The 18,546-nt window shown below is 43.3% G+C and overlaps 1 protein-coding gene across 1 annotated transcript in view; it reads left to right on the forward strand.

The window, feature by feature from the left end:
- Positions 1 to 18,546, forward strand: part of CEP192 (centrosomal protein 192) — a 206,263-nt gene that overhangs the window by 69,440 nt on the left and 118,277 nt on the right. The window contains exons 20-26 of the mRNA XM_073329624.1: positions 8,024 to 8,214; positions 11,465 to 11,822; positions 12,489 to 12,653; positions 15,625 to 15,689; positions 15,783 to 15,986; positions 17,283 to 17,403; positions 18,216 to 18,343. Of these exons, the coding sequence (XP_073185725.1) occupies positions 8,024 to 8,214; positions 11,465 to 11,822; positions 12,489 to 12,653; positions 15,625 to 15,689; positions 15,783 to 15,986; positions 17,283 to 17,403; positions 18,216 to 18,343 (1,232 nt within the window). The remainder of the gene's footprint in view (positions 1 to 8,023; positions 8,215 to 11,464; positions 11,823 to 12,488; positions 12,654 to 15,624; positions 15,690 to 15,782; positions 15,987 to 17,282; positions 17,404 to 18,215; positions 18,344 to 18,546) is intronic.

An 18,546-nucleotide genomic window follows, 5' to 3' on the forward strand; every position in this document is an offset into this window, starting at 1 on the left:
TACCCTAGACTAAAATTAACATATTGCTGACACATAAGTAATTACCCCCAAACTGTGTCTATTAAAGTGTACAGGTTAAATCAAAATTTTGGGGTCCAGGAGAATGAGGTAGCAGCTCTCCTGGTTGACCAACAGGTACATTCCTGGAGATTCAAAGCACAAAAGCAGTAATTAGTACTTAACAATAACAATTGTTTATAAGTTTATCCTTGCATTTCTGTGGGCTAGGATTGGCATACATCTGAGAGAGAGGAGGGTATCATAACTCGTGTCAGTCATATTAGGCCTCTCCCCAAACTCTGTCTGGGATCTGAGGGGTATTGTACCACTATCTCCTCCCTGCATTAGGGAGTAACCATGAGGCCTTTCTCAGTGCTTCATGTGTCTTTACCTCGTGGTAAGGACGCCCAGTTACACTCTGAGTTATGCTGACTCCGCGTACTGACTTGAAACACAGAAGGTTATCTGTTTACCCCAGCTTTCTCTTAGCCATGTATTGCTCTCTGTTAGCCAGCCCCCATGGCCCAGGCCAAGCTGTGGACTCCGGGTCTGTATGAAAAGTTCTGAGCAGAAACTGTAGTTAAGATCTTACATCCACAGCAAATGGATTTTGGCCCTTCAGTCTGCTAAAGGTCAGGTAACCTCAGTAGTAGCATGCTTCCATGGGATTCCCTCTTTCAGAAATTTATAGGTAAGCTACTTGGGGTTTGTCATACGTTCACTAATCGTTACTTCATTGTTCAGCCTGTAGAAGAGACCCAGTTTGGCAAGCTGCCCTACAGTTATTTAGATAGGACTCCTATCACTTTCCTCCTCTAGGAGGTAAATTGATGGGATCCATGTAGAAAATACTAAAAGAGAAGACCATTATTTACGTTACAGCAGCTGTTTCTTCAAGATGCTTTTGGCCAGATAGATCCCACAACCTATCCTCCTCCTCTGTTGACACAGAGCACGGTATAGTTTTGGTGAGGGTCCTGACTGGTGGTTGGGAGACTCTGCCTTGTATATCTTCGCTAGAAGTGGCGCAAATGTGGATGTGCAGCTACTGCAAATGCTGCTGGCCAAAAGGATTCTATGTCCATTTGCATAGGATGTATGCACTGCAGTAGGATACGTGTGGACAAGAGCATCCTGAACAACAGTTACTGTAAGGTAACTATTTATTTTTTCTCTTTTCTTATGTCCTAAAACTAAGTTGGGGAAAAAATGGATTGTCTCCCTTTGCTTTATTTAGTATTAAATATCTTTCCTTCTGTGAAAAATCAATTACTATCACTACTGTCAGTACTTAAATGTTTATCTTTTATATTGTCCTCATAGGAATTTTGTAGCTCCTTTCTGTGTAAATGGATCTAATGTCCAGCTCTTTGAGTGCCTGCACGTCGATTGCACTTCAGTTGTATGCACACCCAATGCCACAGAGTCAGATTTTTTTTCCCTTAGCTGTAGCTGTCAGTGTGGTACACATGTTCTCTATTGCCTTCTGCTGCTGTATGATGGTTTAAAGGGGGGAGCAGCCCCAGACCTCACCTCAGTTCTTTCTTACTGCCCTGATCAGTAGTCGGAGTGCTTTGTCTTGCTTTTGAGAGTTTTTCCCCTTACAGGGAATTTTATCTTCTTTCAGTAAATAGTTTGTGGTATTTATTAAATTAGTATAGGTTTTCTTTATTTTTCTTTATTTCTCGCAGTGTTGGTTCTCTCATTTACCAGGTGACTGATGCCTGGTACCAGGTTATGCCTTTGTCTCCAGGGTTTAAGTCTTGTGTAGGATGCAAGAAATCTGTGCTGGTGAGTGACCCTCATTCCAGCTGCCTAAAGTACCTCAGCATGGGTAGCATTAGAGACCACTGCCAAATTTGCAGGGATTTCAAATCCCAAACAAAAAAGGACAGAGGTGAAACTGACACCTCCTCATAGAGCCCACTCTGTGTCCATCTTCTGAACCTTCTCACTTGGGGCACACACTGAGTTCTTCAGTATCGATGAGTAGTGTCCCTCCAGACACTGCGTCAGAATCTCGGCAATAATCCCCTTTCCTGGTGCCAAGAAAGAAGCACCAACCTCTTTGCATCAGAAGTTGACTCCAGTACTGGTGCCCTGGCTGTTGAGACCAACTTCCACGCATGGTACTGTCTGTTTCTATGCAACATCATCTGCACCAGAAAAATCTTTTGGTACCAATGCTGCTGAAGGCCTATGCAGCAGGAAAAGACCTACTTTGCCTTTTGGTGCTGGACTCCCCAATGGTACCAACACAGCTTGGGCAGTACTGGTGTATCCTCAGGCTCCAGTTATGGACTTAACCTCTGGGTCTTGATCGGGCCTTGGTACAATGGGCGGCTAAAGCCTCAGGGCATCTGGTGTCGTCTTGAATGGTGTAGTCCAGGGGTAAATCCATCATCATGTCCCTAGTAGCGATATCTCTAGTGTGATGTCCCCAGACCTTCACACCACCTGGCACAGTACCACAGTGGTTGGGCTATTCAGGGTTCATCTGGGAGTGTGAGCTGGGCTCATATGCCTCTCCTTCCTGAGACAGACAGCGGCACTCCCATTCTTCTTTATTGAGGGTGTTTTGTTATTGGTACCCACTGGATGTCTAGAGACAGGAACCTTTGTTTCCAGTAAAGCCCAGGGTATGGCATAACTGCTGCAATCTTCGCGGGTTCCTCAGACTTTTAGATCTCCTAGCAGGAGGGATGCTAGTTCACATGAGGAGGTCCAGGACGCTTTTGTTGCTACCTATGTCAGTTCCAAGCAAAACCCTCATGGCTTGCAAATTTCAGAACCTCCATCCTGTGCAGTGCAGGAGTATCAGCCTCTGTCTCCTTTGTGTTCTTCCTCGTCACCAAATGATACCATAGGTCCTTGGGGTACCGCAACTGTCCACGATGTCTACAGGGCTTACCAAGATCTTTTAAAGAGAGTAGCTACGTATCTTGATATCCCTGTTAAGGTGGTCCAGGAGATTTCTCATAGACTTGTGGATGTTCTGGGTTCGGCAGGCAGAACTATGCTAGAAGGCCATATTAATGACAACATACTAGAGCCTGCCAAATCCTTGTGGCAGATGCCATCTTCTCTGCATCCGACAGCTAAAAGAACAGAGAGGATGTACCATGTCTGTTTTCAAGGATATGAGCATTATACCCATATAATATATATATATATATACCCATATATATATATATACCCATATATATATATATACCCATCCTTCTCAAGGTTCCGTAGTTCTTTCAGCAGTGGATGAAAGAGTGCGTCAGGGTTGTCCCTCTTCTGACCCAAAGGACAAAGAGGTAACGAAGTTGCACCTGTTTGGTAGAAAAATTTATTCTGCATCTTGTCTACAATTCCACATTGCTAATCCACAAGCATTATTGAATAGATACATCTCCCTCTCGGACAATATGCTTAAGTTCTCAGACCAGTTGCCAGAGGATGCCAGACAGGAATTCCAGGCTCAGTTAGATGAGTGCAAGATGATTGCTCGCACCTCTCTGCAATCATCCTTAGGTGGGGCAGATTCAGGGGCCGGAGCCCTGGCATCTGCAATATGTGCAGATGTTCATGGCTTCAATCCTCAGGCTGTCAGTGGGAGGTCTAGCAGCCTGTGCATGATCTCCTTTTTGAAGGTTCTATCTTTTTTTCGCAGAAATTGGATGAGATGTTCCACGGTCTCAAAGATTCAAAAGCCTTGTTGAAATTGTTGAGAATTGGCACGCCTTTCCCTAAAAGAAAGCAATTCTGGCTTAATCTCTGCAGAGATACCTACCTTTCCCACTGAGACAGCCTGATTAATATAGAAAACAAGATGAAACTGGAGAAGATGAACTCTTTCACTTCAGCTGGTTCTCCCAGACTGTTAGGAAATCCCCAATAGTCTGTGTGCCTGCTTTGTCAAAGTACCAGATTGCAATGTACCAGTTTCTCAATCCCTTTTTCTTTTGTAGAAGATTACCCATTTCCTATGTGCTTGGTCCCATATTACCACAGTTTGATAAATCCTAAGTACTGTGAAACAGGGATACACCTTGCAGTTTATTTCTTCTCCACACACCATGTTCCTCTTTAGGGACCACTCATGAAGATGTCTTCATCTGAAAAGTGCGGTCTCTTTTCAGTTTGAGAGCTACTGAAGAGGTTCCCACTCTTAAGCGAAAGAGAGGTTTCTATTCACGCTATTTCCTGATTCCAAAGGCAAAAGGAGGTCTTGGCACCAGCTTTGACTGGAAAAATTTGAACAAATGTTTTGCATGGTCACCCTAGACTTCGTTATCTCCCTCACTGGGTCCCGGCAAATGGTACGCTACCCTCAACTTGAAGGATGGATATTTTCATGTGGCAATCCATCAAAGCTGCAGGAGAGTCCTAAGATTTCTGGTCATCAGCACCCATTATCAGTTTACCTTTGGCCTGTCTGCTGCCCCACAAGTGTTTACAAAATGCATGGTGGTAGCTGTGTTCCTAAGGAAAGCAGGGGTGCAAGTATTTCCTTACCTAGATGACTGGCTGATACAAGGTCAATCCAAGCTCCAAGGAGTAGACAGTGTGTTCAAGATCCAACACAACGTCAGTGTTCTGGGGCTGATTAATGAAGATAAGTCAGCCTTCTACCCAGTTCAGAAATTAGAATTTATAGGAGTGATCCTGGATTCTATAGTAACCAGAGTGTTTGTACATCAAGCCAGATTCTAGACCTTGTTCAACATTTCTATAGATCTCCAAGCCCATCTATTTACAACAATAAGAAACTGCCTCAGACTACTGGGCACGTGGCCTACTTACATGTATGTGGTTTGGTATGCCAGGCTTCGTCTCAAAGTTGCAGTTGCAAGGCTGGTTGAAGTTATGTACTTTCTGGCTAGTCACCCATTGGGCATGCTGATTTGAGTGTCTGCAGGAGTGCTGTACACGTTGGACTGGCGGCTGGATCTGGCCAAAATATGTATGGGAGTTCCATCTGCCCTGCCCTTGTATCCATGTTGACTCTGTTCACAGATGCTTTTCTAGGTTGGAGAGCTCACTAGGAAACCTACCAACTCAGGGTCTATGGTTTCATCAAGGTTTGGCTCTCCACATAAATGTGCGGGAGTTGCAGGCAATGCATCTGGCCTGTCAGGATTTTCGTCCTCACAGAGGCCACTGTTGAAGTTCTGTGTGAACAGAGGGAGGGGCCACATCAGACCACGTTTGTCAGAAGGCAATACATCTTTGGAAGTTTTGTATGTCCAAAGTAAATCACGTAAAGGCTTCCTACCTTTCTGGTGTTCAGAACAGCTTGGTGGATCACCTGAGCAGATCACTGGGACTGGGGGGAAATCATGAATGGTCCCTTAGCTCAGATATTGTGAGATTCACTTTTCAAAGATGGGGTATTCCTCACTTAGACTTGTTTTTGCTCCTTGGTTGGTTAACCTTTTAAAAAATAAATAAATAAATTGAGGAATCAATTCCTTGAAGCTAGACAGGTCATTGGGTTCTCTTCTTAGGGATTCCTACCACTTGAACATTCCTTGATCTCATCTAATTCTTCTAGGTTTTTTCTGTCTGTAAAGACAGTTTTTGAGGTTAGTGTCACTGTTTTTTTTTACAACTTCTGTGTGATCTATTGCTAACTCTAATCTCATATTTATTAGATATGGTCTCTGTTATCTAATCATAATTTAGATTTTTGTAATGAACATACTTCATGATACAGTTATAAATCAAAAGAATCCAATACATTTTTATTTGCTTCCCGTGCTTTATGCCCTTCTATTTTAAGATGGTTTAGGCGTATTTTGCTATAGCCTTGAGACAATGACTTAAAGAAATGTCCCTCTACTTTCTCTCTTCCCTTTCTAACTAACTAACTTTTATGCATATTTGTAACACTTTTTTGTTTGACAAATTTTCAATTTTCTATAGCATATTAGGATTTTTCTCTTTTTGGCTGGGCACTTAATTGGGTAGTTCTAATGTGTCCTTTTCTCAGTGCTAGGGCCTTTCTTAGTTTCTAATTTTTAATTGCTTAACTTTGTCAGATTACTTTGCATGAAACTTATCAAGGGTTTTGACCCAGAAGTAGCTTTTTATAGAAATCTTTGTGACTGAGATACTCATGTAACTTTAATTCAACCACTTCCTGATTAGAGTGTTTAACTGTAGCTGTTGGTGTGGTTATAAACATGACTTCAAAAATTTACCCAACACCTACTAGCCCAAGTAATAAGTCTGCTTGCTATGTCAAAGTATGTGGGTGCCTTGAGTTACACCTCTTCTGCTTAGTCTTTTGTTGACTAGGTTGGGCCTGAACAGTAGTCTCCTGGTAGCTTAAGTCTTGACGCGTTCCCCCAGTAATGTTGCCCCCTCCATATACCAATCAGTTAATGGTGGGCCACCCTAATAACTAATCCTGGGCTGCCTCCCCTCAATAGGGCTAACTTTGGTAGGCTCTGCCCAGAGCCTTCCTCTGGATGGGGAAGGGCAGAGGTGTCTCCTTCTTGGAACATACCCCCAGCCTGCCCAAATACAGGGAACAACAGACTGAGGAACAGAATCCACAGCCATCCAAAAACCAGCAGTGGTGGGTATCCTGCCTTTCATTGTAGCAGGGCCCTCTTTTCTAAGGAGTTGGCCCTGTTAACAGCACCCTAATAGACAGAAGAGTCTTAAGGTTTAAGGGAGTCCCTACCATACTAGCTAAGATTTCTGCATGTGGGGCTCTGAGGGAGGCAGAAGTAAGTGCAGTGAGATACAGTCATCTGCTGGGGTGGTGGTGTGTCATTAAGGGGCTCCCACATGCGCACAGACCTTGGATGGGGTAGGTTGGATCCCTAAGGCCCTCTACTACAATGGTGAGCATCCATCTAGTACACCTTACTCTGGCTGCTCTACCCTTAGCTCCTCTAATAGTGGCAGTACTGGCTGTCTCTGCATACTTAGTAAGACATTACTGCATTAGTTGCATTCAGTTCATGTTCCATAACAGCATAAAGCTTGAGCAGTTTTTTAAATAAATTAAACTGCAGAAGGTGATGATGCTTGCCTGGCAAAAATGTCTACTTGTCAGTTCTGCTTATAATGCATGCTTTAGACTCATTTACAGACTGTAAATTTTAATAGAATCACTTGATTTGCACCTGCAAATAGCTTGTTTGAGCAACTTGCCTAGTAACCTAACCTTCAAAAATCATACTCTTGCAAATAGTTCCAACTTCAGGATTATTTCCTTAGTAGACAGAATGGACAGAGAAACGGCAACCATTGTTCAGACTGAGACTCAAAAGCAGTAAACTAAAAGGCAAATTGCCATTCCCTACTGATATTCAAATAGCACTGAAACAGATAAATTATGGCATACAGAGGAAAATGGGAAACATCAGAGAGGAGGCCTTGAAATGGCTTATGGACCTACAACTGCATCCGTAGGATGTTGCTCTGCAGATGCCATAAGCGAGAGAGAGAGATGGCATGTTGTATTCACAATGATCTCTCCATCAAGGAGAGAATTCCAGTAGAAAGTAATTATACAATTTTGGACTGTTCATTAGCTGCTAATGAATTGAACATAACCAGACCTAACTTCTGTTAGAAAGAATATGAGAAAGTAACTCATGGCACATTTTCTGGAACCGCTGTTACACAAATGTTTTAATGTGTCATGTACATAAAATATTAGAGAAATCCTTTGACATATATTGATTTTTTTTTTATTCCATGTCACAATCCCTAATCTATTGACTCCTCTTTTGTAATATTAATACCAGCAAGGAGCAAACCATCACCTGTCCATATCGGTCAAGTAAAAACCCTACACTTTTATGTTTTGCTTAGCAACGTAAGATATAACACTCCAGTTCAGATTAGACCACTCAAAAATCAGTTTTTAAAATCATTGGACGTTAGTCAGTGAGTTACAAGAGAGCCAAAATTACCTCATGGTAAGTCTTTCCAAAGTGAACTACTTTGTGGGTGTTCTCACAGCAGAAAACTTAAATTAATACTAGTAAACCACTTTATTTCTCTCATGCTGCAGGAAATGGTTGTGGCTTTGGAGATCTTGGTAGTGGAAATGAAGAAGCAGCTTTGGTACCATTATTTCCCCCTAACATGCAGAGTTTTGATACAGGGGGAATTGGAAGAAATATAACTGGAGAAAAAAATGAAGTCTTAGTCCAGGCTTCTTCCAAATATATAACTCTTGATGATATTCCTACTCACAATGAGGTAATAAAAGTTTGAGGAACTGCTTGTTGTACAACAAAGAAAAAATTCAAACTTTTTTGTGGTTGAATGCTTCCAATAAGTCTGTATTAAAATTTCGGTCTTAATTTTCTGAGGACTTATGTATTACTGATGTGTGGGGTCTTTTGCAATGCGTCTGTAACTCCAGGTGTCAATAAACATAGTATTTGGCTCTGTAGTGGGATGTGAAGCAGAAGGGCTATTGCTCCTCTAGCGACGAGCAGGGAGGAGATCTGTACGAAGTGTATACGAACTCTTTCTTTCCCCCTCCTCCAAGACCGTGCCGAATGGGCTGATGTGCACAGATTTCTGAAACTGTACTTCTGGAGTCTTCTCTCTGCTCTAAGGACTGACGCAGAAGAGGGGAAGCAGAGTTGGTTGAGATGGGTCCTCTTTTGGTGGCCATATAATAGACTAGTATATCTCCTACTCCTGAGGGCATTCTATGCCAAAAAATTAAAAATCTGCACACAAAAAATAAAAAGTTCTGCGCACAATATTTTAAAATTCTGCAAATGTTGTTTGTCCAATAAATGTGGAGGCTCCAGTGTGGCATTGGGGAGCACAGGCCACTGCCTGCACAGAGGTGGAAGATGTCTGTGCAGTTTCCCTAGCACGTGAACTCAGTGGTGAGGCTGCATCCAACCCTGACACAGTGCAATAAATGGGCCTGCCCCAGAAACACCCAGGACCCTCCCCCTCTGTGCCAGGTGCACCAGGGTGGGCTGGCAGGGTCAGCAAGGAAGGATCAAAGTATGGAGGGGCTTAGTGTGGAGGGATCCAGATGTGGGTTGAGAGACTTCTGTGTGGGGCAGTTTGGTGCGTGTGGCTCAGTGGGGAATCTGGGTGCAGTGGGTGGGTCTGGATGCATAGGAGCTTGTTGGGGGGTTCTAAGTGCAACTGTAATGGGACTCCGCAGAGGGGTCCAGGTGAAGGTGGTTGGCGCTCAGTGGTGGGTAGGGAGAATCTGGTGTGTGGGAGGATAGAGCTTGGCGGAGGTGAGGGGGGTTGGGTGTGGAGTGCTCATGGGGTGGGGGGTTTCAGGTCCTGGGAGAGTGGGGCTCAGTGGTGTGGTGATTCAGGTGCAGCTGGTTGGGGCTTGGTGGGGTGGGATGGGGATCCTGGTGCGGGTGGCTTGTCGGGGTGGTTCAGGTACAAGGGGAGTGGTGCTGATCAGGGAGGGTTCTGAGTGCATGGGTGGGGTGAGGCTCAGTGAGAGGGTCTCAGTATGAGGGGGTCGGATGCCTCGGGGTTGGGTAAATGGGGGAGCAGCTCCCTGTACAGGGATCCTTCCCCCTGAAGCTGAGGAGTGATGGGTTCAGGAAGCAGGGAGCAGGTGTGTGTGTTTTTGCAGAGCTTCCTGTAGCTGGGGGAGAAATCTGGGGGTGGGTCTGACCCGGCCCCAGGTGCCCTGCAGGGGAAGAGGAAGTCCCATCCTCCCCAGCCCAGTTGGAACTAGCAGTTGAGCCCGTCACAGGGTCAGAGCCATCAACTGGGTCTTCCCCAATCCCACCCCCTGCCCCATAGCGATTTACCTCTCTGCTGGCTGCCCTGGGCACCCGAAACATACTGGTGGGGCGGGTCGTATGACCACTCTTGTGGGTTCCCTTTGCTTCCCTGTCAGTCATGTTTCTGCAGGGAAGCAAAGAGGTCTGCAGGGACATAAATTCTGTGCATGCGCAGTGGTGCAAAATTCCCCCAGGAGTAATCTTCCTGGAGAATTTCAGGGTGGTTTCACAATAGCTTTCCTAGAGTTTTTGTGGGCTCAAGCCCATTTCATCAGATGCATGTACTGGAAAACACAGTCAGAAGATAGATACACACACACACACACACACACACACAACATGAAAATATGGGGGTTGCCATACCAACTATTAACGAGACCAATTGATTAAGGTGGGCTATTAGCAGGAGGAGGGGAAAAAACCTTTTGTAGTGATAATCAGGATGGCCCATTTCAAACAGTTTACAGGAAGGTGTGAGTAACAGTAGGGGGAAAATTAGCATGGGGAAATAGTTTTTAGTTGGTGTAATGACTCATCCATTTCAGTCTTTATTCAAGCCTAATTTAATGGTGTCCAGTTTGCAAATTAATTCCAATTCTTCAGTTTCTCATTGGAGTCTATTTTTGAAGTTTTTTTTGTTGAATAATTCCGACTTTTAGGTCTGTAATTGAGTGTCCAGGGAGGCTGAAGTGTGTTCTCTGACTGGTTTTTGAATGTTATAATTTTTGATGTCTGATTTGTGTCCATTTATTCTTTTAAGTAGAGATTGTCCAGTTTGGCCAGTGTACGTGGCACAGGGGCATTGTTGGCACATGATGGCATATATCACATTGGTAGAAGTGCAGGTAAACGAGCCTCTGATGGTGTGGCTGATGTGATTAGGTCCTATGATGGTGTCCCTTGAATAGATATGTGGATATAGTTGGCAGCGGGCTTTATTGCAAGGATAGGTTCCTGGGTTAGTGTTTTTGTTGTTTGGTGTGTGGTTGCTGGTGAGTATTTGCTTCAGGTTGGGGGGCTGTCTGTAAGTGAGGACTGGCCTGTCTCACAAGATCTGTGAGAGTGAGGGATCGTCCTTCAGGATTGGTTGTAGATCTTTGATGTTGCGCTGGAGAGGTTTTAGTTGGGGGCTAAGGGTTGGCTAGTGGCGTTCTGTTACTTTCTTTGTTGGGCCTCTTCTGGCTCTGTCCACCTGTTTCTTCACTTCAGCAGGTGGGTAGTCTTGAATAAAGACTGGGTGTGGATGAGTCATTACACTAACTAAAAACTATTTCCCCATGGTAATTTTCCCCCTACTGTTACTTGCACCTTCTTGTCAGCTGTTTGAAATGGGCCATCCTGATCATCACTACAAAAGTTTTTTTTTCTTCTGCTGATGATAATCCACCTTAATGGATTGGAATTGTTAAGGGTTGGTATGGCAACCCCATTTTTTCATGTTCTATGTGTGTGTGCGTGTACATATATCTATCTTCCTATTGTATTTTCCACTGCTTGTATCTGACGAAGTGGGCTTTAGCCCACGAAAGCTTATGCTCAAATAAATTTGTTAGTCTCTAAGGTGCCACAAGTACTTCTCGCTTTCTGCTGATACAGACTAACACAGCTACTACTCTGAGACCTAATCTGTGTAAACTGGACTAGAATCTAACTAGAAACACTTGCTAGTTTTGTTTGTGTACAAAGTGCGAACTACTTAGTTAATTTTTTTTTTTGTTCTTAAGGATGCCATAAATGGTGAAGATGTACTAGATTCCATCAGTCTTGCTGAATTCAAACTAGATTCATTATACCTTCAGCACATGGGCATCAATAAGACGGTGGCTGATCTCTCCAATGCCATTTTAGAGCAGGGAACACAATCCTCTAACTTGTGTCATGCTTTTTCATCTGAGGCTGAAGTATTGCACTTGACAGATGGAGTATTTGTGTATGACACAGGTCCTCAAAGTCCTGTTAATGAAAATGCAGTTGTGATTGATACAAATCCAGCTGATGATTGTGAACTTGGTCTGGCTGATACTTACCTGTCTCCAACTGCTGGTGGTAGAGCAAATGAATATCAAGATACAACAGAGGAAGGTCAGTTGCTGTAGAAATAGCCCATTAGGGCAAATGAGACAAGATTAGTTTGTGTGGCGAGGGAACTAAAATTGCAAGTTAAGCTTTTTTCTAAATATACCAGAAGCTTGTAAGAAAAGATCTAAGGGTACGTCTAGACGGGCGGGTAGTGATCCATCTATCAGGAATCAATTTTATCGTGTCCAGTGTAAATAAATTGCGATAAATCGATCCGTGATCGCTCTGCCGTCGACTCCTGTACTCCTCTGCAGTGACAGACAGAAGTAGAGTTGATGGGGGAGTGGCGGCAGTCAATCCCATGCTGTGAGGTAAGTCAACCTAAGATACGTCGACTTCAGGTACGCTATTCTTGTAGCTGAAGTTGTGTATCTTAGGTCGCTCTCCCTCCCCCCAGCCCCCAGTGTAGACCAGGCCTAAGTCTAACTTAACTAGAAGAAATTTCTAGTTCAGTTCTGAATACCGTTGTTTATTGATATTTAATATATTAAATCACACAGTAAAGCTTAAATTGTGGAGTTGTACATTGTCTGTACAGTTCATAAAAATGTTATTTCAATGAAGGTAACTAATATAAATTACAAGTTACAAAATGTAGCTAACCAGCAAACAAATTGCTAAAATTTAAGAGACTACTTTTTTTTTGTACCCCTTTATCTTGATCTAAAGTAAATTCAGTATTTTATGGCCTGGATGACCCACCACACAGTGTTGTCTATCAAAATGAAGAGGGAAAATGGGTGACTGATCTGGCATATTATACCTCATTTGATAAAGAGCAAGACTTAAATCTGCCTGCAGACAATAAAATAAGCGAAGACTTCATAACCGCATGTAAGTAACCTTTTTTTCTTCTTCTATTGACGACTCAGTTGCATATAATTAAGACTGCTTTCTTTCCGATACATGAACATAGGAATGATTGGTGCTAACATGACCCCTGGCGTCAAGTATAAGCCTCTGGTCCTGGGAATTTATGGATTTTCCAAGAATGGATCATATGGTTAAGACTATGTTTGTCATGGAGGTCACGGAAGCCACAGAATCCGTGACTTCCAGAGACCTCCGTGACATTCTCTGCTTTAGTCCCAGGGGCTGGAGGACTCTGGAGGTAACAGTAGGGTGACCAAATAGTAAGTGTGGAAAATTGGGACGGGGTGGGGGGGGGTAATTGGCACCTATATAAGAAAAGCCCCAAATATCGGGACTGTCCCTATAAAATTGGGACATCTGGTCACCCTAGGTGACAGCCAGTGGGGCCATGGCTGGGGTCCGGTGACAGCAGCGACAAGTGACAGGGGCCCCCTGCAAAGTTTCAGAGACAGGTGACAGACGCCTGAAGGGGTACTCCTCAGGGTTCTAGTGATGGGTGACAGCCTCATGTGGAGGGAGGGGGATGCCTCAGCGATCAGCTGGGGTGTCCCGTTTTCTCTTCGGGAAATATGCTCACCCTGCAGCTCCCAGATGCCCTAGGTGGAAGGCGGAACCCCACAGATCCCAGCCACCATTGTGATGGGAGAAACTATGGAGTTACAGCAGCAAAAGTCAGACAGGTCACGGCTTCCGTGAATTTTTGTTTGTTGCCTGTGACCTGGCCATGACTTCTACTAAAAATAACCAAGACAAAATCTTAGCCTTAGATATAGCTAATGGTTCTTTCCCATGTCTTCTCCCTCCATCCTCCAGTGAGGATTGTGGTTTAACGGATCTATTCACTCTCTCACAGATGTCTGATTACTGTTGTGTAAGTGAACTGAGACAGGATGTCCCAATGGTACAGGAGTGTAGAACAAAATTGCTTTTGGAAATTGGTCACTGCCACCCTATGATCCCACAGAGAGGCTATTATAGTCATTCTGTATCACCCTGTGGATATGGAAGTCTCCCAAAACCAGAGGAAACTCTCTTGCAAAATGTTTCTTCTCCCTTTTAACGTCCGTAGTTCTACAGGAAGCTGCATTTTCTGAACTGTATATATTCTAATTTCTTACTAAATGCTTTATTAAATACTTAAAGGTTGCAAAGTCAATTTCTAAGTTAGGAAAAAACCTTAATTGCTTTCCTTTTTGAGTGTGCGTGCATTCAGATGGTCTTAGTTCTATGAGTCCTTTTTCACAGGACACAACCCTTACTCACTTCCTGGGATATATGGTGCTCAGCAAATGAGGCTGACATTCACTGCTGCATCCTTATTCAGTGGATGGTCATATTTACTACGTGCCAGTCAAATGTTGAACTGAATGTGGAATATTTTATTTCTGCACGGGTATTCTTATTTTGGTCACCAGCAGAGTGAATGTCTCACAAACCATTTATTTTTTTATCATCACTTTGGTAATTAATAGAAGTAATATCCTTATTTTGCAGCCAGGAACAGAGTACAAACAGACTTGGGCAGAATTGTAAGCATTCATTAACTTTGGGTGCACAACTTGACCTCTAGGGGATGCTTTTTCCAAAGGTACTGGGCATTTGCAACTCCTATAAACTTCAGGGCTGAATGCTTAGCATTTCCGAAAGCAAGGTCCTAGATGTCTAAGTGTTGCGCACAGAATTGTAGGAACACAAAACTAACTAGAATCTTCAAAAGTAGTTGCTATAGTGACTTAATTTTTAGAAGTCTGTGGCAGAGCAAGGATAGGAGTTATCCTAGTTGCCAGTTCTGTACTTAACCACCAGATCATCTCTCCCTCCCCCCCCCCCTCCCCCCGTACTACCTGGTGTTCCCCTTGTTCATTTACTAAACACCTTTCAACTTCTGCTTCAAATGAGTCAAGGGTCATGTGGAAAACAGCCTTACTTCACAACACAGCCCTGTAACATTCTCAATTCATTCTGTACGCTGAATGAACAGGGTTGTTACAGTCTCTAATTCTATGATCACACAATGTATCATAATGCACATGTACTAGGAGACAAGTAAGCTTGCATGGTAACCTTACGATAGACCTATGTTCTCAGTCACAACTGCTTATTGTAGGGACCAACGCATTTATTATTTTGTAATAATAGTAATGCAGTGCAATTCAAGCATGTACATCTGAAAAATAAAGCTGTGTTAAATTTACCATATTTGTTATTGTATATGGGTGTTGCAAAAACTGGTACACTACAACTCTGAAATCCTTTAATTCATGGGAGGCATTTTAAAAGTTTGAAAAATTTTCATGGAGGATACATGGGTTTGAAAGTCAAAAGCTAGTTCAGAGGCCTGTTTGAGATAGTCTTCAACACTGTAGGGCCTATTTCTACAGACACTGTACCAAAAAAGTATTCGCAAAAAGAAAAGGAGTACTTGTGGCACCTTAAAGACTAACAAATTTATTTGAGCATAAGCTTTTGTGAGCTACAGCTCACTTCATTGGATGCTCAGGAAAGCTTATGCTCAAATTTGTTAGTCTCTAAGGTGTCACAAGTACTCTTTTTCTTTTTGCGAATACAGATCAACATGGCTGCTACTCTGAAACCTGTCAAAAAAAGTATTGACAGCTATGGCTTTTTTAGCTGCCAGGACGACTAAATTACATCTAAAATGAAAGCTTAATTTTTTTACACTTAAGGAGTAGGGACTATATTTACGAAGGTATTCAAAGCAGGGGCTTTTGTAAATCTCGCACTTGCATCTTTGTGTGTCTATATACCTTTGTAAATCTGGCCCTTGCTGCCTTGTATGCATAGTTACACATGCTTTAGTATAAAGCATCTGTCATTGACTTGGAAAAATGCTGCAAACTTAGAAATTTTAATTTCAAATCGGTTTTATATCAATGGCTATGTTGTAGTTAATTATTTTCATTTTTTAAAGCTGAAGCAATAGCTAAGATTGCACAAGATCAAGAAGAATTTGAGAGGGATCACAGGTTTTTGCAGGTTAGTGACTTTATAAAAAGTTAACTTTCTGAGAACTGCAGAAGGGTGATCTATTTATTTTGAAAAACTTTCAAAATGATTTTTTATTCACAGGAAGAGAAAATAGACACGCACAATACATCTGAAATAGAGGATACATCATGGAAATCTGCCAATAGCTATAACCTGCTGAGAGCGTCCCATACAACATCTGATCTTAGTAAAGATGCTAGCTACTTACGTTTGTCTTTGGGGGAGTTCTTTGGTCAGAGATCAGAAGCTCTTGGCTGTCTTGGCGGAGGCACTGATGTGAGAAGGGTATGTGGCTGACTAGCATTTTCATGCAAAGAACTGAAGGAAAGGACAAGAGGACCATAGCTGGAACTCTTATTCTTCTGTTGCATTGGTAACTAATGCTTCCAGAAGAGTCTGATCTTCTAGATACTCTGTTCTAGCATGTGAGAGATATTGGATGAGTTTTGTTTCCCAGGTTGGGAGTTATTAGAGAGCGGGTATAGGGTATGCCTTGTGTTTATTTAAGGGGCCACTTTGACTACCAGTGGGTTTCAATTTCCACCTTCTGAAGAAGTGATATTGTACATTGGGCTATAGCAGCGGTGGGCAAAATACGTTCCCACGGTTCGCATCTGGCCCATCTAACATTTCTGTCCGGCCTCCTCTGCCCCCTCGCAATTTCAGAGTCTGGGCCACTAAAAGTCTCACTACGCAGCGGGGTGCTCAAGCAGGCTACCTGCCTGTCACGGCCTCACGCCGCTCCCAGAAGTGGCTGGCTGCTGCTGACATAACTCTGCGTGTCCCTGGCGGGTGGGGAGGCTGCTCCGCTCACTACCCCTGCCCTCAGCACTGTCCTCACAGCTCCCATTGGCCAGAAACTGGCCAATGGGAGCTGTGAGGGCGGTGCTTGCGGGTATGGGCAGTGCATGGAGACCTGCTGCTCCACTTTCCCCCTGAGAGGTGTGCAGAAATGCTTCTGGGAATGATTTGGGGCCACGGCATGCACGCAGCCTGCCTGAACCCTGCTATGCCATAGGCTGGGAGCCTCCTGTGGTAAGTGCCTCCCAGCCAGAGCCTGCACCTTGCAACCCCTCCTGCACCCAAACTCCCTCCCAGACACTGCAACTCCTCCTGCACCCCAACCCCCGGCCTGGAGCCCCCTCCTGCACCCAACTCCCTCCGAGAACCCACACCCTTCACCTTCTCCTGCACCGCAAAACTTTGTACCAGCCTGGAGCTCCCTCCTGCACCCAAACTCCCTCCCAGACCCGGCACCCCCTCCATTAATAAAGTAGAAATGTGCGGCCTCTGATAACTTCCCAAAATTTGTGGAGTGGCCCTCCTGTGAAAATTATTGCCCACTCCTGGGCTATAGTATGTAGTAAAAGTAGGCCAGATACAGAGGATTATTGGAGGTCTGTGGCGATTATCCTCTTTTGGGGTAGAGTGAGAAAAATCTGTTTAACTAAACAAAAATGTTTTAACGATAAGAAAAATTACATAGTGTGGTTTTTTTTGTATGCTACCTAAGCACTCTACAGACAATTTTTAGGGTGTTACAATACTTGAGGAAAAAAATCACTGACTTATTTTTTACAGCCATCTTTTGGTTACCATATTACATCTCCAGAGAAAAGGCAACCTGTAGCTTTGTTGAGGCGGTCTGATGCATCAAGAGGCAACTCTGAGCGTTCACAGACTTCTGATACGTTTTTTCCAGGTACTATAAAATGGGTAAAATAGCAGGATCAATTTAGAGAATTGGTAGCTATATGTGAATATTCCTAACCATTAAAATTAGTGAAGACTGTTATGAATGAATTGTCAAAGGGGGCAATCACTGAAATGTGTTTCACCAATAGTTATTTTCTTTTCTAAGATTAAAGAACATAAAATCTTTATAAGGACTACATAAGGTTCTAATGCCTGAGAGAAAATTGATTTGTTCTGGCCATGTCAGCATCTGTCATGAACACTGGAAAATTGCAGGAAATTACATTTTCAAGTCTTGCGGATCACTTTGGGACACTTAGCACTTATTTAGCCTATTACTAGTTAAATACTATTTACACAACATCTAGATGTCTACTTTTGTACAGGAATACAAGACTAGGTCCCTACCTGGAGAGACAGTAGACATTGGGTGGGCAAGGTAAGGGTGAGGGTCATAACCTAGAACTTGCAGTAATTTGTTTACTTCAATTTTTTGAAGTGGTGGGAAGAACAAGCTTTTGCTTGTGAGTAGAGGGTAAATGTTGTGGGTGTGGGACATTTCTGTGAACCTACTTTGGACATCACCCTTAAAGGAAAAAATCCCATAATTCAGTTATCTAATAAAATAGATAATTGTCTGGGGAGCAGAGTGGGGAGTCAGGCATCCTCAGGTTCCCTCCTCACTGCAGAATTAAGGTCCCAGAGACCTACGCTGTTAGAGCTCAGGGGAGGAAAAGCCTCCAGAATCTTCAAGAAGTTTCATACTCTTTTTTGTCATGGTGCAGCACTCAAACTTCCTCTTAATACTTCCCTCTGCAGCCCCTTTCACCAGGAGCAGCACAATGTCAGCCAAAAACATATCTCCTCTCAGGAAGACAATACCCTTTTGGAATCCCACCATAAAGGTGAGGAACCCAATAAACAACACGCCCACACTCTCCGAAATTGCTTGAGAAAATGACCAGGAGAATCATAGTAGCTATTGAAATGATGAAAGTGAATCAAAACTAAAGAAAACTATTGTGGACTTTATTATTCCCTTCCATGCTTCATTGGAATAAGTCTTATAGGAAGAGAGGAAAATTCTAAGTGAAGGAAAGAGACTGCCAAAAAGCCCTGAAATTTGAACGTATCCAGGAATAAACTCCAT

Source organism: Lepidochelys kempii, chromosome 2 (genome assembly GCF_965140265.1).
Source record: "Lepidochelys kempii isolate rLepKem1 chromosome 2, rLepKem1.hap2, whole genome shotgun sequence".
NCBI lineage: Eukaryota > Metazoa > Chordata > Testudines > Cheloniidae > Lepidochelys > Lepidochelys kempii.